This window comes from Corapipo altera, unplaced genomic scaffold (genome assembly GCF_003945725.1).
Source record: "Corapipo altera isolate COAL_440 unplaced genomic scaffold, ASM394572v1 22b, whole genome shotgun sequence".
NCBI classification, from domain to species: Eukaryota; Metazoa; Chordata; class Aves; order Passeriformes; family Pipridae; genus Corapipo; species Corapipo altera.
The window spans coordinates 3,926,123-3,950,667 of NW_020884876.1; the positions used below are offsets into that span (position 1 = coordinate 3,926,123).

Genomic DNA, 24,545 nt, shown 5'->3' on the forward strand with positions numbered 1-24,545 from the left:
TCATGAGTGAGCAGTATGTCCTTTTGGACAAGAAGGCCAAGGGTATCCTGGGGTGCAGTAGGAAGGACATTGCCTGCAAGTCGAGGGAGATGATCCTGCCCCTCTACTCAGCCCTAGTGAGGCTATGTCCAGAGTGTTGTGTCCAGTTCTGGGCTCCTCAGAGCAAGAGAGACATGGAGCTCCTGGAGCAGGTCCAGAGAAGGGCAACAAAGATGATTAAGGGATGGGAGCATCTCTCTTATGAGGAAAGGCTGAGGGAACAGGGCCTGTTCAGCCTTGAGAAGAGACAACTGATAGCGGACACCATCAATGCCTATAAGCATCTTAAGGGACAGTGCTGAGAAGGTGGATCCAAGCTCTTCTTGGTGGTACCAAGCAACAGGACAAGAGGCAATGGGCAGAAACTGATGCACTGGAAGTTCCACTTGAACATGAGGAAGAACCTCTTTACTGTGCAGGTGACTAAGCTCTGGAACAGATCGACCAGAGAGATTGTGGGGTCCCCTTCACTGGAGATATTCAAGAACCATCTGGACACAATCCTGTGCAGTATGCCCTAGGATGACCCTGCTTGAGCAGGGAGGTTGGACCAGACGACCACTGCGGTACCTTCCACCCTGACCAATTCTGTGATTCTGTACGGTCAAAACCATTACAATTAATTATTAGGCCAACGAGTGGACAACATCAAATAATCCTTTCATCTTGTTATCTTTATACAATAGTATGTTCCAGGTTCAATTCTAACATTTTTTATGTCTAGTAAACTCTAGTATCTACAGAATTCAAAATTGCTCTGTACTTTTGCATTATGATTTTACGTGAAAGAAGAAGTAGTTAACTAGCAGTCATTGTGCTGAATTTCCAGACAAGAAGTGCTGTTTTTCTTCTTATGTGAACCAGTAGAACCAGCTAGAGCCTGGACCTTCAGATTTCATGTTCCTTGTAAATGATTGCTGCTTTAAACCATTGGTTATAGTTTATTTATAGAATAATACATAGTTCACAATTAAATGCCAAGCTATAATTGAATCAAAGGATTCTGCTGATGTCTTGACTCACAAGGGTGCAGCTCAAGAGCTTTATAAAGGGCAGCAAAATCTGAATCTAAATTACAGCCTCCAGTATTCAATCTGGGATCACGCATTATAATGCGTAATAGGGCTAAAAGGATTATTATAATACTGCAGCAAACAAAAAGAAAATGTATCAAACAGCAGAATTCAGAATGCTTGCAGAGGCATTCCGTTTGTGATGTGGGAGCCTAGATATTATATTGCATGAGAAATAAAGCTAGAGAAAAAGTATTTCATAAACACATTTATGTTCTTAAAAATATTCTGAAGATATTCCTAAATAACAGGAAAATCTATGTTTCACAGACAGTAAATTCATAATGTTCTGTCACATGGCTATAACTGGTTGATTCCAGATACCACATAGCTATTTTCTGGCATAATAGGGCAATAACTTTGTTATAGTAAGAAAATATTAATTCACATCTCTTTAATGAGTTTTTGAAAAAGTTTACAAACATTAAAAAACATAAATTTAAATTAACCAGTATGATAATAATACAGAAAAACTTGCATTTTTTCTAGTGCAAAAATGTCATCACAAAACCGGTTCACAGATCCAATTCAGAAAGACAACATTATTTTATTTGTGGAAGAAACATGACTGACAAAGCACACATTTTTTAGGCTAAAATGAAGATTATTTTTAACATAGGTATTGTGTTGTTTTAGAATGTGTTTCCTTAAAAATGAGTGATGATAAACCCTTTGCAGATTTTTTTTCATACAGTCTACTAACCTGTGGTTTATCTGGTGGGCTGTAAGCAAGGAAAACAATCAATATTTTGCTGTGTAGACATTTAATCCATCAGATATTTACCCTGGTTCCTCACACCAGGCTGTAATTAGTCCAGCAATTCCCTAATGTGTCCATGGTAACTTAGCACAACAGCTGATGCTGTGGAACCTATCATATGCCTTCCAAAGTGTTTCTGCATTTTCCTCTAACCCTCTCCAGTGTAAGAGATAAAACAGTGGACTATAAAGGCATTGGTCAGACCTCAGGATAGAATTTCTCTGCGGATTTAGGCTACATTCAGATCTTAATGAAATTCCGAGTATTCAAGACTTTGAACTTTGTCAGATGTATGTTTACAGAACAGCTCTTTAGGAAAAAGTGGGGAAAGGTTGGTAGTTTGCTTTCTAATAATTATAAATCTTTCATCTATGTGCTTTCATCACAGATGTGCGAAGTCTTAGCACATAGAGAAAATAATGATTTTTAATGTGAAGTTCAGCAAAGTCTGCTTTGAACTGCCATTTTTCTCCTACAAAATATTTAATACAGAATTGAATTTCAGTTCTGAATAACACTTAATATAGTCATTATACCTTTTCTTGGGTTCCCATCCTCAAAGTCCAACTGAGGTCATGTGACATTATTTTCAAAACTACCTTTCCAATAAAGTGCAGTTTAATTGTAATTTCCATTCAAGTATTACTTTTTCCCTCTGGCAATAAGATGGAGAACAAAGAAATACATTCTAGTTTTAAAATTTATGTTAATTTTATTATTTAATTATTTATGTTAATAAATGTAGGGAACATACTAGATTTGGCCAGATAGGAATTCATGAGACAAGAAAGCTGTAGACCCTGCAATAAAAATACCCACAGAAAGGACAAGGGTGAGGGAGGACAATATTTACTGTTAAAAGAGGATTAGATTGCCTTGTTTCTATCTCAGCAATGTTCAGAAATAGTAACAGAGGTGGTAAGTAAAGATGAAAGAAGGGGAAAGAGCTGTTGAGTTGGCTTTTGGAGAAACTCAGAAATAAGGTGCAGCATGTGGTATATAAATATTTGAGGCTCTGAATTAGGAAAACATAGTGTTTTAATTATACAGGACAGATACTTGCATCAATAGAAATATGTTTTCAAAGTAGGCCTTTGATTCAGTATATTGGCCAAAATGTTCCTGCCTGTGCTGTTGTCCAGAGTATGCATTGCAGGGGACTGTCACAGATGTGAATGCTGGTTTTATTTGGTTTTGCTTATTTGGTTAGTTTGTAAAGTATCTGGAAACATTTGGTAGAAAATACAAAAAGCAAACATAAAAGGCAAAATATTTCCAAAGAGCTCCATTCCCAATTAGATATTTACATTAAACAACTGGTTTTCCAAAAATGCTGTAACCTGGCAAGTCCCTCTGAGAACAATTTGAAAATCTGGCTATTTCTCCAAAGTACCTAATAGAAATCTGTGAGCCTTTAATAGCCTTCCACAAGTTTTGTTTTGTGTTGTTTTTTAAATATTACATCATATTAAGGTCTGAAGATAAAAGAACTTCCACATATTTCTGCAATACATGGATTGCCACCCATGAGTGATCCAATTTTAAACCATTTTCATGAGTTCACTCAGGTTTACACAGAATCTATACCAAAATCTTTTTTGGTATCAATCGTTGATCACTGACCACTGAAACAAGAGAGTAATGAAACAGGACAGTGAGCATACCATTGAAGTACTCTGTCTCTCTTACAGAGATAGTAACAGTTTAAGGAGATAAACCACGGGTAAAACAAATTTGTTAAACCTCTTAATCATGGTGTGGTGGTTTGGGTTAGGCCTTCCTTGGTGACCAGTTTGTAACCAAGGAAGGGTCCAGATTTACCCAGTATTCCCTACGATTTTTACGTAAACCAGATTATAAGAAGAAAGGAGGAGAGGTCTTCGCTCTCTTTCCTTCCGGTGGCTTGGAGGTGCAGGTTCCCTGCTGTTGAGTCTGCTGTGTTGGGGAGCGAGGCCTGGTGAGGCCTTGTCGACCTTGGGAGGCGGAGGTTGCTGGCGATTGTCCCAGAGCGACTCTCGGTTGTCCCAAGGAGAGTGGTGGGATATTTTCTTTGCAAACTCTTTAGTTACTAGGTCTCGGGCTACCGATTGGGAAATATATATATATATATATATATATATAATATTTTGGTTTTGTTCCCTTTCCCTTCCCCCTTCCCCTTCCCTTGTGAAAATTGTATATATTTTAAATTGTATATATTTCAATTGTAACATAAGTGTAAATATATTTATATATATCACTTTAGCTGTCTCTCTCATTTCAGGTTTTCTTAGCTGGTTGTTTTTCTTCCTCTTCTCCCTGAGATCTGGGGGGGGAGGACGGGGGGGACTTCTGGTGGTAAGGTTTGGAGACTTGGCAGGGAGCCAGCTTCAAACCATATCACATGGTTTAATGACACATTCATCTAAATTAATCCAAAATTCTCTCTCTTATTTTGTCAGATTCATCCACATTAATTTTTTACCATGTTACTTAGCTGACTCTGCTCCATGGAAGATCTGGGTAGCTTTTTCCTTGAATCTTAGATTAAAAATAATTCTGATCTATATTAATTTAAATAACCTTTTTTCTGTGTGAATGAAACTTAGTGATTCAAATATTTGTAGAAAGGAAGTAAGTATTAATAATTGAGCAAGCTAAACCAAAATTACTTTAATGGAGGTAAATGCAGTACACTTCTTGTGATGTTTACCTTGCTGCTCAGTAAACGCTCCTCACATTGTTTGTGTTTCACTGGGCAGAACTGTAGAACATTTCTCTGCTGGTTGAACTTACCTCCCCTTCTGTGGACTGTAAATGCAGTTCTTTCCTACAGGTAGCCTTTAAGTCTCCTGCAGCTGCACTGACTTGCACTCCCCTGGGTGCTTCCATCAGCAAGGATCTAGTAGGAGATTCAAGTCTGAAAGACATAAAGAATTACTGAGAAAAAATGCACTGAATTGAAACACCAAAAAACTCTCAGGCTCAAAGCCCATCATACATGTAGATATTACATACTTTCAAAGGCAAAGAAGTAAAAACAGATTATAAGTGTGATTCTCTCACTACCTCTTTTGACACAGAGAAAGAAAAACTTAGATATGCATTTAAATCTATTCCTATTTAAAGTAGCATTTAAGAATATACTGATATAAATTTATCTGCCTAGTGATGCTTTCTGGCATTAGCACCTAATTTACTCATACTAATACTGAAATATAGGTACTTAAGAATCCCCACATCTCTGTTTCTGTAATGACAGAAAAGTCTACTTAAGTGACTGATTACAAATGTTTAACTAAATAAACAGAAAACAAAACATTTTAAAAGTTTTAAATAATGATGTAAAAGTAGTTAGAATGACTTTGTCTTCACAGGCTTATTCATATTTTGGGTATGTTTAGCAGCATCACAGATGAAGAAGAGATGAAAAGAAAATGTTATGTCACTATTACTGCGAGGTTTTAGACGCTTTTTCTGTTCTGCAAAATATTATGCTCATACAACCCTGTTTTAATAGGATTAAGACACATATCACTGGGTCTTAATATCTTTACTCAAAGCTACTTTTGTTCTACTGTCAGTCTTTCCACTTCTCTCTACCCTACAGTCAAGATCCTCCATCAACCTTGATGCAGAACTATAATACATTTTTAGCTGCACTACCTCATCATATTGCAGAGGTTTCTCTTAAAAGGGAAGTATCGATGCAAAGATTTTGTAGAAGTCATACTCATATGCTGAATATGAAAGATGAAAACTGTAGATGAAAACTGTATTGAACTAGGAAACAATATTTCAGATTCTGATTGTGTTGAGTTGTAGACTTGTTGCATAGCACTGTAAGGGAGGGAGACAAAAAGTTTTAGTCTATTTATATCTCAGTAATATAATGTCTGGACATAGTTCCACTTTACCTGAACAAAGGCTTTTTAAAGATGAAATATACTAATGATAAAAATGTCTAGACTGTGTAGCTTGAAGAAAATACTGTATTTCCCTCTTGAACAAACTATAAGTGTTAAGTCATATGCATCCAAAAATACAATGAGGTACTGGATGTATAAAGGAGAGAGTAGTTTAACCAAAAACTTGGTGCAGAAAAGCCTGATGAAACATCTGTCAAGCAATGGAACAAGAGAATTTCAATATATTTCAACTACTGCATTTTTTTAAGTACACAGAATAGTGCTGGATTATAATTTTGAAACCAAAATGACACATTTGCATGCAAAGCAAGTCACTGAGATGGTGCCTGTGAAACATTTCTGTTTGTTACATGTCACTGACACTCAATAGGGAAAGGAAGGAAAGAAAGAAATAAAAAGGAAAGTATTTAGTGAAGTATTTAGATATTCAGCGATGAAAAATGAAACTATAAAAGCAGGTGTCCAGATAGAGGAAAACACCATTTGTAGATACCTATACAAAAAAACATACATAGGATATATATAGATATGAGGAGCAGAAGGATATGTATTTCTGTTAGCACTAGGCCATTTTCTTTCTTTTTTTTCTTTTTTTTTTTTCCGACATTCTGTAGGGAGAATTTATTAGAAGGTTCTGCAGTTCCTTGTACTAGGGAAGAATCTAAATATCATGAATTATTTAACAACATACACAAGTGTTTTTCAGGTAGTTTGTGAACTTCTGATCTCTACAGAACAGAAGAAAAAGAACTTCCAAAACATTTTATAAAGCATATAAATTGTAAAGTTTAGAAATTAGGTTTTTGAAAGTACTTCACTGCCTTAAAGAGGTTTTACCTCAAAATTAAAAGGAAACTGAATGGTATAAATGTTACATGATTGGATTCTTCCATTCCATATTTTTCAGCAGCATATTTTTGCAATTTATAACCTATTTTCCCGGAATATTAACATTTCTCAGTGACTTCCGTTGCCATTTAATAATCATAAAGACATAAGTGCTCTTAGCTTCACTGAATTGATGGATCTTAACAAAGTCACAAATATTTCTGGATTCATAACATCAAAACCACTCTCAGACCTGACCAAAATTTTTCAGCGGGTCGACAATAAACATCTATTTAGGAATATCCATCAAGAAACTTTGGTTTCCTTTGAAGAATAAACTTTATTTTCTTTTTTTTTTCCAAAAACCTAAGACAGTGAGTGCATAGCTCGGAGTTGTTTAGTCTACTTTCATCATAGTTTTTCATGAACTACATTAATATTAATGACTTCCCATTTGTCTAAAATTAAGATATTTGGGCAATTAATTCCTTCACTTGAGAAGTTGGTAGTATCAGCCTTCTACATACCATGGAGAAGAAATTTATTTTTCAGAAAATAGATTTTTTTAGTCTCCTGAAATCAAATAATGTGGTAGAAATGTGAAAGAATGACTGATGATCATCAGGGTAGATTTTAAAACACCACCCATCAATTAGTAAAAATGAATGCCTAAATCTGTTTTACAGTTCTAATTTACTTTATTATTATTCTCTGGTTGATCTGTATCTGAAAAGTGACTTAGCTACAATCTGCAGCTGGAAATACAAAAGTCTATACACATACATTATTTCCTCAATGTTTTGAGATAAATTAGTTTTGATATGCAGCTTCTTTATAATATTTTTCTTTGCCATATTTCTGAAAGCTTTAATCTCTACTATAAACCTATTGTAACACTTCACATTGTAATACTCATCCCTCCAGGGAAAAGCACATTATTAAAATAGCATATGGAGAATTTGCTTTCCTTTCAGATTTACTGATGGCCTGTCACAGTGGCATTTACATCTGTGAGTGAATCCTATTCATATAATTAATTTTGCTTTCCTGATCAGCAAAATGCTCTGACGGAGAAGGTAACTATTGCTATTATTAGACAGAAACTACAAAACTTTAGGAAAGACAAAGAGGCTTTTTAAAAGAGGTTTTTAAGTAATATAATCAGTCAATTTGATATATGAGATGGAGACAGATGATCCTATCCACAGAAAAGAAGGGCTTTTTCTTTTTAATTATCACTAGTTAATTTGTGAAAAAAGATAAATTTCATAAGATCAAAGCAATATGAATTTGAATTGAAATAATTAAAGAATTATTCCAAGAAAAGGAAACTTTTAAAATATCATGAATATGTTCCTTTGAAGGTATTAAAATATTTCTCATCAGAAATGCAGAAACATTTTATTTGGTATTTTCCATTTACAAGCTGACCTAGATTGTATTAGAGAAAAACAATTAAAAAAATTAACCCAAGTGTTTCATTTTGGGTTTTAAGCAATATTTTATATTTACCTCTTGCATATCCCTCCTCCTCACATGCCACATAATTTATCTATGTTAATTTTCCTCTGTTAAATAGCGGAAAGTATTTCTTAAAATAGAAGGAAATAGAAGATTCCCCTGTGCAGAAGTGAATAATTTATGAGCTTTGTGTCTATTTAAGCATTATATCCAACCCATGCTACTTAGTTAAACAACTGATATGAACCTCTACCAATCTGGAATTTGTATTCAAAACAGGAGATTAAAAATATGCTGTCAACTAGAGGTCGTGCATGTAAAACAGGTACTCATTTCCCCTTTACTGGCATTTTTACATTTGGGGGTAAAGAAATACTTCAACACTTCCAGTATTTAACTTTTATATATGATAGCCTTGCCAACACACATCATTGTGCCTTTTTTTTCAGTGAGCATAGGTATCCTATTATGAAAAAAAAAATAGTTTTGCAATTATAAAAGCAATGGAAAGTCTACACATTCACTTAGTAAGCTTTTTGTAGATTTCTATAGATTAAAATAATTGTGACATTGATCTTGCTATCTGTAGGTCAACAGTTGTGGCAAACTGGGACTGCAGAGAGGTAAGATACACAAAGAGGAGAAGGAAGACAAATAGATGTGCCTAACAGACTTTCCTCTTGTAAACAAGTGCTCCCAACCACAAAAAACCAGAGAACGCAGGATCTTCCTCTTTCACAAGTGAAATAAATTTGTTTCAAATTAAGAATTAGGAATTTGTTTTCAAAATAATTTTGAAAATATTGTTTTCCAGAAACCTCAAACAATTTGAAATAAATATTCTTTACATTTCTATTATTATGAAAAGAACAGCTGTTTGCCCTGATGCTCAAAGAAACTGATTTCAAGAGTCTTCCAGTGAGTCCAAGGCTCCTTAAAGGTATCCACTTAACACTGATGTTGCTAGGTAAAATTAGGGTTTCTACTAAGTCCATTTCCTGGAAGTCAGGTTGCAACATAAGGAACAGCCAGGGACTTTTATGATCATAGTGGCAAAAACATATAAAGCCTTTTATTAAGATATTGCAACTATTCAAACAGTGGAGTTCTGAATAACTACATTTGACATCACAGTGGAAATGATATGAAAATAAAATTCCTAATCACTAATTACAATCTCATTACTTATACTATTTACAAGATTATACATGCACATTTGAACATATATATGAAAGTGACTAAAAATATTTTTATACATTTACATGTATAAAAATATGCATCTCTTCAAGATGCATATGAATCATTGCCAGAATAATTATTTTTCCAGAACCTTGATGTATTCCAATGCTTTCTTTCTTATTATTATTGAAATGCAAGGGTAAATGTGCAGGCCTCAAAATCCTCAATATAGTTTACTGATCATCTTTTCTTTATGAAGAAACAAAATTCGCATATGTTCATGTGAAACTTACTTTGATTTTGTGAAAACCTAAATTTGGGCATGATTTGGCTGTCAGTTTTGTGACAACAAAACTGCTCAGTAACAGAGTTAAATAAGTGGTTTTTGGAATTGGTATTGGCCTAAACCAGTAAATACGACCTTTTTTTTGGGGGTGGGAAGGGATTGTGGTTTTTCTTCCAATTTGCAACTTATGGAAAATAAATAAAGAGGAAAGTTTTGTGACTTAAATCAGAACAGTGTAATGGCATTCAGTACAGCATTTCATGTTATGTCCATGCTCTACATGTCACTGACTTTGGCATATGTCAGCATGCCCTTATTATAACTCCTGAAATTCTCATTAACATAGAAATCACTCTAGTGGGCTTAAAGCTGAGTTCTAATTGCCCTGTACATGCCACTGGTTTAAATCCAATAGGTCTTCATTATCATAGCAACGCTTAAATTAACTGAATATTTTAATGTTATTTGACATAGAGGATAAATTATAGAAAGAATTTCCCACATAGGGAAATAAAGGAACTCTTCTGAGAATATTAAAAATATTACTCACTGAGTAGAAAAAGTAAGGAATAAAATGTAATTGAAGAGTTTTTCAGAGTTGTTACTAAGGGACTAGAAAAAGTGAAGAAGTATCAAGGAAAGGTGAGGAAGACTGGAGAGAGCAAATGTTTGAACCAAGGGCTTCACTAAATAAGCAGGTGATGTGAGGGAGCTTAAAGAGAACTGAATGCATGATTATTTGTTAGAGTGGGTGAAGGCAGAGCCAGAATAGCTAAAGACAAGGAAACTATCAAAATCAGAAATAATATTAAGAAGAAAACAAAAACATAAATGGAATCTCAGGTAGTAAAAAATCATGCATTCATAAGTCGATTAAAACTCAAACTTTTGAAAATCAAGAAAACTAATAAGGTTTAGAATGTGAGCTTTTATTTCTTAGAAAAATACCAAAACATGCTTGAAAGTCTTAACTTCCAGGCTGTGAGACAAAGTTCTGGATATGAGACAATCCAAAATAATAATTTAAGAAAAGATATGGGAAAAGGATTCATCATAGCCCTGACATCTCAGAGCTACTCCATTCTACACTAAACTTTCCCCTTCCCATTATCTTCCTTACTTTACTCAGCCACTCTGCTAAACATACTTACATGAAGTTTATCTGCTTTCCAGAAAGAGCATTACCTCAGTTGTCTTTCAGAATAGATTTCTTTAAAATAGAAATCTATCTTGTGAGAAAGAGATTGAAGCAACATGCCCACAGGTAATGCTCAAGTGCCCTTTAAGAATTAGATCTCAAGATAAAGTGCCTGGAGAAGTCTGAAGAGCCAAACTGGGCTCTTTGAACAACTAGAAGCACATAAGAACTGGTTGACAAAAAATCTTCTCAGTTTTGAAAACCATTAGCTTCCTGTGATTAGGAACAGTCCAGACCACCTCTAATCATCTAATGATATTTTCTGTATTGTTTCTCTAAGGGGCCTTAAGATGATATAAACAGATATATTTTAGCTGAGACAAATTGTGATGTGGTTTGATCCACATTTTGAGAAAACTGCATCTCATGGAAAATTATTCTGCTAAAATTCCTTTGAGAGTTCTGCTTTGACCTCTGCAGACTAAGCAGTGAATTCTACCTTGAGATACAGCTAATGATAGAGTGAGAATTGCAAGATAAACAAAATCATTCATTCTTCTCTGTGGCTTAGGATATCTCTGGAGTTCTCTGTGTAATTATAGGTATAGCAATAGGAGCTGTTTGGTGGACTGCCGAAATAATAATTTTTTAAACTCATATAAACTCCATCTTCTAAACCTTCTTTTTCTTATATCCAATCTAGATGAGCTCCAGATCCTTTGCCTGGCACTAACATGATGCTATGACAAGAACCCGAACCATACTTCTGCACTCACAACTACAACACTGTTATAAATTCCATGTCCTCCACATGCTTTAACCTTCACCTGACCGTGAAGCAAGGTATTTCGGAAATTAGGGTAGTGTAAAGCTATGCATACACAAACTGGTAAACTGACAGCAGTAAATACTAATACTACTAGCTGATTTTCTGTCATCATGTCTAGTTGGGCACTGACTTTCAGAAAACACAGAGAACTTAAGAACTGTTGCCTTTCTATTAAACAGGTATGAAACTGCCTAACTGCTTCACAGACTATCAGGGAGACAAGAGGAGAGAACAGACAGATAACAAAATTAAGAAGCCTTGTTTTCTTGTGAAAGTGGCTGAAGAGTTTCATAGAATATGGAGATACTCCCAGGAAGGGGAAAAAGAACAAACAGAGTGAGAAAAAAAATCTGTGGAGAAATTTAGTATAAGGAAAGAATAGGGAAACTAAATATTGCTCAAATGGAAAAAAAATTAAGTAGCACTATTTAGTATGCTTTAGTAAGCCTATTCACTTAGAATCACAAGAAAAATAGGAGATGAAAATATTATGGATGTTACAGCAGCATTACTTGATGTATAGTACAATTTTTATGTTAGTATATCAAAACATATTTCATTAGAAGAGCTACAACAAAATGGAGTATGCAGGTATGATGAAACAAGACTGTATTTGGTTTAGAGTCCAAAGTATGCCAGAAATGAATTCTGTTGTCTCTAACATCAGCACCTGGACACTGAGGACTGTTGTTCAATTTTCGTTTAAAAAAACAGTGAAACACTTCTACCTGCAAAATCTGTGAAAATGAAAAACTTGAACAAACTATGTGCTGTCATAACTAGTTCTAGGCTGGACCTATGTGGAATTAGAATTTCCTAATCGGCAGCTTGGATCTAGAAGCAGTGTAAGAGCCCTGGAGCAACTACAGATGAAATATGTCTTGCAGGAGCTGAGGGCACACAGCAGGGCACCTGCTGAAACATACTGATCATATCCCCCTGGCACTCTGAGCACCTCTGCTGGTCATGCTTGCTGTTAGATAGGGTTTCATGTAAAGAAAGAACCTTGGCTGTCTTCACATTATTCTGCAGTGTAAAGTTGCCTTGTCTTTCATTAACTCAGCACTGTGCAAATGCTTTCCACTGCTACAAGCTTTAAATGGATTTTCAGACAAGATTCAAAGGGTAATATAATCACAATCATAAGCCCATATAGCCTGAGACAGATACTCTTGGAGCCCATCTGTGGGTTCCTGAAGCCATGGCATGGCATAATCATAAGCAAGCATAATCATAAGAAAACCTATTCATAAGCCCAGCAGAAAAGGACCTGGGAGTGCTGGTCGACAGCTGCTGAACATGAGCCAGCAGTGTGTCCAAGTGGCCAAGAAGGCCAATGGCATCCTGGCCTGTATCAGAAATAGTGTAGCCAGCAGGACCAGGGAAGGGATCGCTCCCCTGTCATGGCACCGGTGAGGCCACACCTCAAGCACCGTGTCCAGTTCTGGGCATCTCACTGAAAGAAAGACATTGAGGTGCTGAAGTGAGTCCAGGGAAGAGCAACAGAACTGGTGAAGGGACTACAATGTAAGACATATGAGGAGTAGCTGAGGGAGCTGGGAGAAAAGGAGGCTCAGGGGAGACCACATCACTTTCTACAATTACCTGTAGGGAGGTCGTAGTAAGGGAGCAGTCAGCCTCTTCTCCCAGACCACTAGTGACAGGACAAGTGGAAGTGGCCTCAACTATGCCAGGGGAGGTTCAGGTTGGATATCCAGAACAATTTCTTCCCTGAAAGAGTGGTTAAGCATTGGAACATGCTTCCTAGGGAAGTGGTGGAGTCTCTGGAAGTGTTCAAGAAACAACTGGCCATGGTGGTTAGTGCTGTGGTTTAGCTGACAAGGTGGTGTTCTTTCAAAGACTGGGCCCAATATTCTTGGAAGCATTTTCCAACCTTAATGATTCTACGATTTTATAAAGCAGCCACTGATAATAAAGAATTTTAATTGTTCCTGTTTTTCCTTTTGAAAGACAATTACAGAAACTCTTGTGTCTGAGAGACATCATGCTAATGACTATCTAATATTTCATCTAATATTCACCATCATACTACTGAGTTTCAAAATTTCCTAAATCTAGTGTTCAAGATCTGATTTCCAGTGCTTCAAACCTCTGTACCTCATTCTAGCACAAAGAATGTTATTAAAACTGAAAATAAGATCAAACCTGAAACAACTCTCCTTGCAATCTCCCTCCAGGCTGAAGAAGGGTTTTGAACAATGCATGCATATTATATACCACTTAAAGCTTCTTTGAATATCCTTTTCTCTGTGGTGTGTTTTTATTTTGCATTAGATATAACCCTATAAGAAATACTTTACTTAAACTCCAGATCAAAGATCCACCTATTTTCTGTTCTCTAGAAGATCAGGTATCTTATCAAGAGAAGAATATTTCTTTAGATTAGTAGATTTTACCCAGCTGCTATTTCATCCCAGTTTTTACTTACTTTCAAGCCCTTAATGATTCTTTCAAAATAATATTATACAGCATTGCATATTAGTGAGTTCAGACTAAGGGGTCTAATTTACTAGATGACTCTCTTAATCCGTTATTTTCATCCATTTCACTAGAAGTGAAAATTTTCATCTCTGTGCCCAGCATTACATTGCAGGACTAGCTGATAGTTAACAGTATGCGAGGCTTGACACAGAAAAAGAACTAATAAAGTTGATCTTGCAGCTACCCCCAGAGAACAACAACAAATTAATTTATCCCCTTATTAAGGATGTTATTGAGGGCAAAGCTATCTGCATTTAACTAGTCTGTCTCTTTTCTGCATGGATATTTTCTATTAGTGCACCATGTTTTAATGTACTATTAGCCTAAAATCAATATTTAGGGATTATATTAACAGTTTAGCTTTCCTAACTGTGTTCCTGTGAGAAAAAGTAGTGAAAGAAATATGAAGATTAAATTATTAAGATATAATGCATCTTCCTGATTCTAATGCATGATTCTTTTATGCTGCTTATCCCAACTAATGAAAGTCAGCTTTAATTAGTTTTTGAGATTTGACACAAAAGCCTTCACAAAGGACTGTATAAAAACATTTTCTGAAAGCAAAGCCTTGCTAGCTATTATTTGAAAATGCAAGAAATGAGAAAGATGTGACTAAAGTGGTAGACACATAGGAAGGAAATATATTAGAACTCAACTAAATTTTATTTTTACACAACACACTTTTAACAGTACATTTCAGGTATGCTTCTCTGTACGAAAACCACAAAATCTGGCTAAAGAACAAAGAGTGGTTGAGGCAAAGTTTGGATATATGACACTAATATCTGACCTTTTCTTTTTGTCCCCTGTCCAGAAAACATTAAGTTATGTTTCATTCACAGTAATAAAGGTGGTCAGTATTCCATTTCTTAAATTCAGTAGTGAATTGTTTTACATTTCTAAGGCTATGAATAGGTTTTCAGCACATTTTATTCTGAAGAAAAATAAAAAAAAATCTGATATCTGAGGTTTATTACCTGACCACAAGTACATATTCCAACATGAAAATTATGGGATTATTTATGTTTTAATTAAAAATCTAATGTATATTCTATTAACTTCAGCCCTGTATATAATTATTTTCATAGCCAAATATACTTCCTATCAAATTGCATTCAAGTTTGTCCACTGGTAAAAATGAACTTCAATGTTAATTCAGCAAACTTTCTACTCTCTCATGTTACCATTAATTTTAAATGTCCAGAGGCACAGGGATGTAGACACTCAGAAAAATACTCTATGTCATTTTAGGACTGCCAATATTGGAAACTTTGGGAAATTTATACTAAAACATGAAAAAGTGCTAGGACCCAGACCAGACCACTGGAACTCAGTAATCCAGACAGCTAAATATCTGAGTCAATTAAGAGTCAGCCACAACACTTACAAACAATTTTCACTATTTGGAGGGTAGCATGAGTCAAAGACCATTTCCTCTTGGCATTTAGGATGCAACTATTCTGTTTCAGAGGATAGGATGATTTTACAACATCAGTGTAATTGTATCAGTTGAACATGAGCTCAGAAAATGGGTTCTAGTATTTTTTATTTCTGTGACAGAGGTACCTTCTGAGGTCACACTGGTTGTGGCCTATCTGTTTGGGTGTATTGGGCAAACAGTCATCTAAATTATAAATGATTGCTTTTTTATATTAGCAAAAAATTGAATATATTATTTTGGAAAATTAATGCAGGACTTGAACCACAATAAAAAGAACAATGGGTTTGGGTTTAACCATTTGAAATAAGACTAAAGGGCAGATGGCAACTGGAATTTTGAAAATAATATATGATCTGAGTGTCTAACTGTATTTTGCTACCAGAAAACAGCACAAACCTGTAATTATTTATAGTTCTTTCAAGATAAAAGGTTAAAAAGGTTCTGCAGATTATACCTGCTACAAAGATTTGTGCCAGTAGCCAAGAAACCACTGTTCTAATGTTAATTGTCATCATTTTAAAATTACTAAATTGACTTGGAAGATTTCAAAAAGAATATCACTGAATCCCAGCTAATGTATAGGAGCACATAAGTACAAAAACTTGCAGAACACAATAGGGACTGAATATATTAAGAATAAAATCACTTACACATTAGCTAACATTGCTTGACCAAACAGCAAGGGTTCCTGTTTCATCAATTTTTTTAACAAAAAGTTTGGGTTACATTAATTGTTAATGAGAGGGCAGAAAGTTGAACAGAAAATGCTTACTAATTTAAGTCTATTTTGGAAAAATAAGCTGAAGGAATGGTGGAGTTGAAAACATTAAGCAACAGTGGAAATCATGGCAATGAATAAAGACAAAAGACTGGAAGGGTGAATGCTGCATGTGTAAATTTCAGAACCAACATGAGGTGATTTTATCCCTCCTTAAATTAAACCTGAAGACACAAGGTTATCTGTTTTATCATACATTTTTGGTCTGTTAATATTATTTAATAATTAGAAAAAAGTATATAAAGCAGTATCTCCATGTTCTTTCGAGTGGAAAAAGCTCCAGTCTCTTACCCAAAGTTTTGGTACTCTGAAAAAAGAAAAGCTTGTTATGTTTTCACTTTGATTTCTGCTGAACTCCTTCTGATTAGAGACCATATCACCTTGGTGGTTATCACTAATAAATGCCTTTACAATTACTTTCCACAAAGCACTGACAGGAATCTTGCAAGGGGACAGAATTTTTTAAGATAAAAATCTAGTGAGTAGAATCCTCTGGAAGACCCCAAAGCTATACATTACTTTAAAATTTTTAGTGTAAATAATCAAACACAATAATTTACTTCATATACTCCATGTACAACAGTCAAACTTGTCCACAGGGGCAGCTTCCTGCAAATGATTTTTGCAACATCCTAAATGCTTTTGCAAATGTAGGTAAGAGCATTTAACCATGCTTTTCTATAGCAATTAATTAATTAAGGAAGGATCTTTGATTTTCTGTGATTGTCACATATTCTCATACATATAAATCACAGATTAGTATTTACCAGTGCACATATGCACTTCAAAAAAAAGTTTTCACTATAAACTTTTCTAAGTTTTCTCTTTCTCGGTCTACAACTGTTTTTACAGTAAGTTTTTAACTTGATCTTTTATAATTTACTTATTTCTCCACTTTAGCGACTATGTCCAGAAAACTTTGTATTTTTTACATTTACAAATGTAGCCTCCATTGTTAACTGTATTTGTAGTATTCAAAAAAACCCAACCACCCAGACACACTACTTGATGGAAAATTGGGGAGAGTTTAACTTGGCTTATATATTCTGTAACAGCTCATAAAAAATCAAACTCTGGGTCTGATGCTATGGAACAGTACTTTTCATGTTTGACCTTAAAAATGCCTGAATATTCCAGTCTCTAGGTAAAATATACTTCTCTAGGATTCTGCTATGACTATATATAAAGTCATATATAAAAAGTAATGTATTTTACATTTTGTGTGATAGGATTTTGTGTGGGTTTTTTGACTAGTTAGAACAAACTAGAGTCTACCAGTGTTTTGGATATGTATGAGTCATTAAATAGCAGTATATATTAATATACAGATATTCTGCTTTTAATCCAAACTTAATTATTTTTGAGAATATTTGATTTTAAAACAACTTTTTGAACACCTACTTGAGGTCTTGGGAAGGTTCTGCTCTGATATGAGGTGTCTCCACAGAGTGCCCAAACACTGCCCCTTCTGTGCCTAAAATACATAAATAAAACACAGTACAATTACTTTGGAAAATAAAGACACATTGAAATATATGACCACAAATTGACACTTTTAGGACAAATATCTGAACAAATCCTTTATTAATGATTATAAATGTTTCTTCATATTTATGTTTTCATTTCTATATCAAAATCTGGACCAACTTCATGTCATATTTCAACAACAGAAGCTTTCTTGTGTTCGGAGCCTTGAATTCTGAGTAAATCTGAAAATATATCTACAGTATCTCACAGCAGCTGTGTAAGAAGTGCTCAACACAACAGAAGCACTACTATAATTACTACAATATTTAAACAGCATAAAGTATTTTCAATTATTTAAGTATTTAAATATTTCACAAGTTTGGTGTTTTGGGGTTTTTTTTCAGAAATTTGGCTGTCAATGAAGATAATTATTTAGATATTTTTGCAGTTCACTAATAATATTTAGCTAACTGATCTTTGATCTTACCAGGATTCGAAAGCAGAATGAGGTTATAAATGTTGAATTGATAATACCATTTTACAGTGTTAATACTGTTTTTGCCTGAGCAAGAAGCCAAAAACAAATCTGAGTGAACTTTAAACTGTTAATAATTTTCTAAATTCCACCTTCATTAAAAGAAAAAAACCTAACTAACCAACCAACCAAAAAAACCAAACCAGAAAAAAATCTTCATTGTAGAATGGTCTATTAGTATGGAGTATCCAAGAGAGGAAGAGAAGATTTCTGAGAGTAATGAATCACATTCCTAGTTTTTTATCGCCAGAAATCTATAACCTTATCTTGGCAAAGAACACTGGAAACAATTTTATTACAGGTCTTCCTTTGAAGATCTCACAAAGAAACAAACAAAATCCACTATCTATAATGAAACTTTGCTGAGTGTTATGGAGAACCATAGGAAGGAAGAAACCAGCATCTATTTTTTCGTAAAAGTATTCAGAGGTGCTGTGCAGAATCAGTTTTTTAAATCTGAGATTGACTTGCAATTCTTCCGCCTTTAAGAGGCAGGAATAGCATGTCTATATAGCCAGACCTTGTGTCACTCAAAATAAAGCTCAACCTCATCCATAATGAAACTCTATGGGAGCTGAACATCCAAAATCAGAGTGTGCTTCCAGATTCCATTCATCTTTTTCATCAGTAAAATTAAATGCTTTCAAGGCCAAGGTCTTTTTATATTTTTGAAGATGACAGTGGGATATGAAGATGTAAATAACTGAGCAGAATCCAGAGTTGCCAGTCTTTACTTATGAGAAGACCATGTCTGTAACGTTTGAAAGAGCATTATCAAAGCAAAGATTCACAAAACATCACTGTAGTATGAGTCAGACATTAAATCAACCAGAAGAATCAAAGATAATATTCGGAAAAAACAGATAACAAAAGTTAAATGACAGCTTGTTCTAAATGAGCTTTAGCATTTCCTCACTGTCAGCAGCATTTGTTTAAAAGATGAGAAGGCAATTCTCTCTGAAGAAAATATAAATTTGGAAAGAAAGACCAAGTTTGTCCAAGCAGACTGGAAATCCAGGCACGTAAAATTACAGATAAACTGATATAATTAAATAAAATATAGTTAAACCTAAAACCAAACCAAATGTGCTCCTTGTGATATTTGAAGATGCAATCCTTAATATATTTTTTCATCTCATATAGCCTCAAAAGCGAAAGTACAACAGTCCTTGTGGCAAATGCTTTATCCTTAAAAAAAATGGCTTCAAGAATATTTTCAACTATAATATTCTTTTTTCAATTTACTATATGCAACTCTGTAGTACTTTGATGGGAAGTTAGATTATGTAGTTCTGTACTGTTAAGAAATGGTACTATGAACATACCTTTTAATGAATGATAAACATAACAATATAAATTCAGATTCAAAGGGAGTAGCAAGATTTTTTTTTAATGAAAGAAATATACTTCAGGTATTTAATAATTTACAATGTTAAAATACTTATTTTTTACACAAATAAGAGAGGATTCTATTAACTGTATTCCCTGACTTACAGAATTATAACCAAGACCTACTTTGAGATGAGTGAAATTCTAGCGAGAAATGAAACATACAAAATAAGGAATAAAAAGAAAAGACTTGAACCTTCAAGCTCTTTCAAGTATAGCTCAAAAGGAAGTAGTTAGGGAAGTGAATTCAAAGGAACATGAGTTGGAGTAGACAACTGTAAAAAGTGAATCTTTTAGAGGAAATAAAATAGCAAGAGAATGGAGTAGGTGCAAAGGATGTGAAATCAAAACTGTAAGTGTAACTGAATAAAATTACACCTCCAGCTTCCATTGGAAAAGAATGAATCAAGACTTCACGAAGAAAGAAGCATCTGTGCAGGCAAACCACTGATCAAAGAATATCAGTTGTTATAGAGGTTGCTAGAGAAAACTCGGTAAATAGCCTGAATCAGGTAAAAAGGCCAAAAGTTCAGTTCTGTATTTATAGAGAAACCTCTTTATGCATAGCTGATTCATGAACACCAGACCTTTAAAATTACTCTTTTTTGACATAGAGCAAATCAAAATGACCATTTCACTACAAGCAAAACCAGTCACATGTTCCTGCTGAAACTGAATATTCAGAATTGAGAGAGAGAAGTGCAAGCTACTAATTTCTGCTCAGTTTACTGGTTCCTGAAATACAGCCTTTGGGAAATGAAAAGATTCATAAAACCAATGGAACAACGTTGGCATTTGGTTCTGGATTATATTTGTTTATGTATGTGCATGTTGAGGAAATTTTGTCGTTTTTTTAATCAGCAAAAACTCCTTTCATAGTTTATGGGTAGTGAGATTACATAACAAAATGATACCTTTTAGAGGCTTAATAACCCACTAGGATGAAAAGACTGCCACCTGAGTTGTTTTTTTCTTTTTGTGAAAAGAATGTTGGTTGAAGAGTTGACAAGCTGAGAATGAATTATTTTCCTGTGGAAAATGACCCATATATTACCATTATCTCACTCCTTTTCATTGTTCTTGAAAGCAAATCAGGTGTACTGAAAATGGAATTGTGTACCATTTTGATGTGTACAAACCAGATGGAATTACAGTGTCACAGGTGCAGCTGAACCTTACTGCCTTGATCTTTCACTAGATTTTTCAAAAACATCAAGTGTCTAAGACTATGCAACTACTAGATTGCAATGCCAATTTATCCTGTGAGTTAGAGATTTTAAGAAGAGTTTGTAAAATATTTATTATTTTTGATGCTTGCAATTTTACTTGTTTCAAAATAATTATTAAGGTAAAGCATCCACAGGTTTCAGAGAAAAAGGAGTAATTAATCAAGATTGTTTTACCACTGAAGAGACCTTAAAACCAGAGACTTTTTGTTCTAAAAATTTAATTCCAATAACAAAGTAAAATTCTTAGTTCTTTTACCATGTTTACATAGCTAAAATTTAAAAGGGCTTTTGTGAGTTTAGGCAGTTGTTGTTTGTCACGAAGACCTTGGAAGAGCTAATCACTGCCAAACTGGAAAAAACCCAGAAATATTCAACTATGCAAATGATCACAAAAAGACCAATGATCATAAAAAGACCACATAAACTATTTGTTTGTTCTTTTATGAAAGCCCAGTTATTAACATTAATTTTGGGATGAATCAGAGTGCACCTTCTGGCCTGCAAATTGGTTGTGCAGTTCTTCAAGACTTCCAATTTTATAAATGGCTTGAAATGTAGCAAGGTACTTGTATTAAAAAGTATGATTCAACTGGATTATTGTTGTGGAGGTGTACATAACTAAAATGAAAATGAGTTATTTTTCGAAAACATGGTTGACATGATTGCTGGCATTTCAAATCTTAGAGTACCTCAGCAGCAAAAGTGACTAACGTTAAACAGTGAAGGTTTCAGACATGAAACTGATGTGGCCATATTGGATGCATATTACAGGTAGGAAGTTGTAGTATAGCCTGACAGATAAAGTTTTTTACTTATAAACTAAAGCACAAGCATTGAAATCTTCTGAGGTAAGCTGTTATTAAAAAGTAAATTATAAAATTAATTACTTGGATTCATTACTCAAGGTCCTTGAATATGACTAATGTTTGATGCATATTTTCTGTATGGTAATCTTACTAAAGCAAGACTTCTACTAAGCCATTCATTTAGATAATAAGAACAAGTTCCCTAATAAATTAAAATTCAACATTTTCAATTGTGCTAAATTTTGATCAAAGCAAATTGCAGCTCCAGGAAATACTTGCAAAATTGCTTAAATATCATCCTAACTTATTGAGTACAAACATTTGAGACATTGCTTCCTAATGGTGGGCAGCTAAGATACCTCGTTTTGCAATGCAAATGAAACTGGATTATGCCTACGTATTCAGTTTCTCATCCATATAGTTGTTTGAGGGTTCATGTCCAAAGTCTATGTTTGGCTACCAGTTGGTTTACTTTTCTGAAAAAATGAATCTATTTGAATAAAATTTGGACTGAGCATGGCAGTAACGTAATTCAATTAAGAATCGGAAATGGCTATTTTAAATGGCTATTCTAAATGCTATTTCTGGGGTGAAAAAAGTCAATAAATGTAAATTTAACTGCTGAGAAGTCACTTTAAAACTGAATATTTCCTCAAAACATGAACAAAATTGAAATATATATAAGGGGTTTACAGAAATTAAGTTTTAAAAAATAATAATTTTTGTAAAATCTTTTACTTTTTTCCCCTGTTATGTATGACAGATGGAGATACACATGACAATAAAAACAATTAAATACAACCATTTTCTGCTTGAATTGATACAGTCTCCTTGAAGTTTCAGTAGCTAGATACATGAATAGACTTAAAGCTTACATTTAGATTTCACAGTAAATAATTTCTAAATTAACCCCTCCAAATTCATCATCTTTTCCTAGATATATGTATATAATAGTCTGAATCTGCATTTTTCTTAAAATGGTGTAAATTATTCTGTGTTTACCATAGTGGAGCACTGAACTAAAACTGTTCCTGTCTACATTCACAAGATGGAATTTTAATGGGATTATTTCATATTTAATAAATCAAAAGATTACATTTTCACTTTGTTGTAGTAGATAACCCTAGAATTTGGAACACTCAGGCTTATGCTCTAATGAATAGTTAATATATTTCAAAGCAGAATTGTTGTTTCCTTGATGAAAAATGAATGAATCAATGAATGAAAGGTCTATCAAACAATAGTCAATAGCTTCATAACCAAGGGACTTACCTGGAATGTAAAATAATGAGATATAAACTTGTATATTCCAAGTAAAAAATGAGAGAATGAGAAAATTGTTTCTCACCCCTGAAAACTCTACAGTTTTCAGAACTCTATAGTACTGCTGCCAACCCGTAAAACCTAGTCAGGGATGTATACCCAGTTTCATAGAACCATAGAATCATTAAGATTGGAAAAGACTTCCAAGATCATCGAGTCCAACCTCTGAATGATCACCACCTTATCAACTAAACCATAGCACTAAGTGCCACATCCAATTGTTTCTTTAACATTTCCAGGGATCGTGACTTCTCTGGGCAGCCCATTCCAATGCTTGACCACACTTTCAGTGAAGAAATTGTTCCTGATGTCCATCCTGAATGTCCCCTGGTACAGCTTGAGGCCATTCCCACTTGCCCTGTCAATAGAGGGCTGTGAGAAGAGACCAATCCCTACCTGGCTACAACTTCCCTTCAGGTAGTTGTAGAGAGTGATATGGTGTCCCCTGGGCCTCCTTTTTGCCAGCCTAAAAAACCCCAGCTCCCTCAGATGCTCCCCCTATGGCATACTCTCTAGACCCTTCACCAGCTTTGTTGCCCTTCTCTGGACTCGTTTCAGCACCTCAACTTCTTGCAGTGAGGGGCCCAGAACTGGTCACAGTACTCAAAGTGCAGCCTCACTAGTGCTGAGTACAGGGGGGCGATCACTGCCCTGGTCCTACTGGCCACACTATTTCAGGTACAGGCTGGAATGCATTTGCTTCAAAAAGCTCTAAAGAACCCTGAATTACTAATTTTTTATAAAACAAAGGGCATTTACCCTTCAGTTAAAATAATCTATAAATAAATAGTTTGATTTTGAAAAGTCAAAAGCTCAGAGGAATTTACCAGGAATTTTGCCATTAAGTCTAGACATTTCATTTGTTGGCTATGTTAGGAGCACAGATTAGTTACATTTTATCTATAGTCAAAATAGAGAAAGTGGCATCTCTAGAGGTTAGTTAACTGCTGATAACGGACTGAGACTAGAGCAACAATGCACAGAAACCAAGCACATTGAAGATTTTGCCTTCACCATCTGATCAGCAACTGATGATTTGAATTTTATCTAAATTGGTAAAATCTTGTTTGGGAATCTCACTTTAACCATATCAGAAGTCACCTAATTTCCCCTTCGCATTGAAACTGCTTCATAGGGTACCTTATATAGGTTTTAGTGGCCAGTTCTCTATGCCATATGGAAATGTGCATTTATTTCTGTTCTCTACTTTGTCATTACTGCAGCATACTGAAAAATTGTTATGTGATAATTACTGCTGCATTACTACAATTTAGGAAATTGTTTTACTTATGCAAAGGAGGCCACAAAGCAGCAGGACTGTTATCCAGATTTTTTAAATAGCTCTGCTATAGCATTTTTACTGTATTGGAATTTACATGCCACTGATAAATTATAATCAAATATTTAAATAAGTGCATTTGTGCACCCTGTAGGAGTCCACCATATGTAAGTACATAGTACGTGTTTTAAAGGACTACAAATGCTTCCAAATACTTTAATATTAAAGCAAAAATGAAAATCTGGAAAGTATCCTCCCACATATTTCTACAATGCTAAAACAGAGATATGTGGAT

At 34.5% G+C, this 24,545-nt stretch overlaps 1 protein-coding gene across 2 annotated transcripts in view; it reads right to left on the bottom strand.

Annotated features, from left to right (window-relative positions):
- SGCZ (sarcoglycan zeta) overlaps positions 1 to 24,545 on the bottom strand; it is a 424,586-nt gene that overhangs the window by 11,064 nt on the left and 388,977 nt on the right. For both annotated transcript variants that reach the window (XM_027636059.1, XM_027636060.1), the window contains 2 exons: positions 17,624 to 17,696; positions 4,648 to 4,771 (listed from right to left, as the gene is read on the bottom strand). In XM_027636059.1, coding sequence (XP_027491860.1) covers positions 4,648 to 4,771; positions 17,624 to 17,696 — 197 coding nt within the window. The remainder of the gene's footprint in view (positions 1 to 4,647; positions 4,772 to 17,623; positions 17,697 to 24,545) is intronic.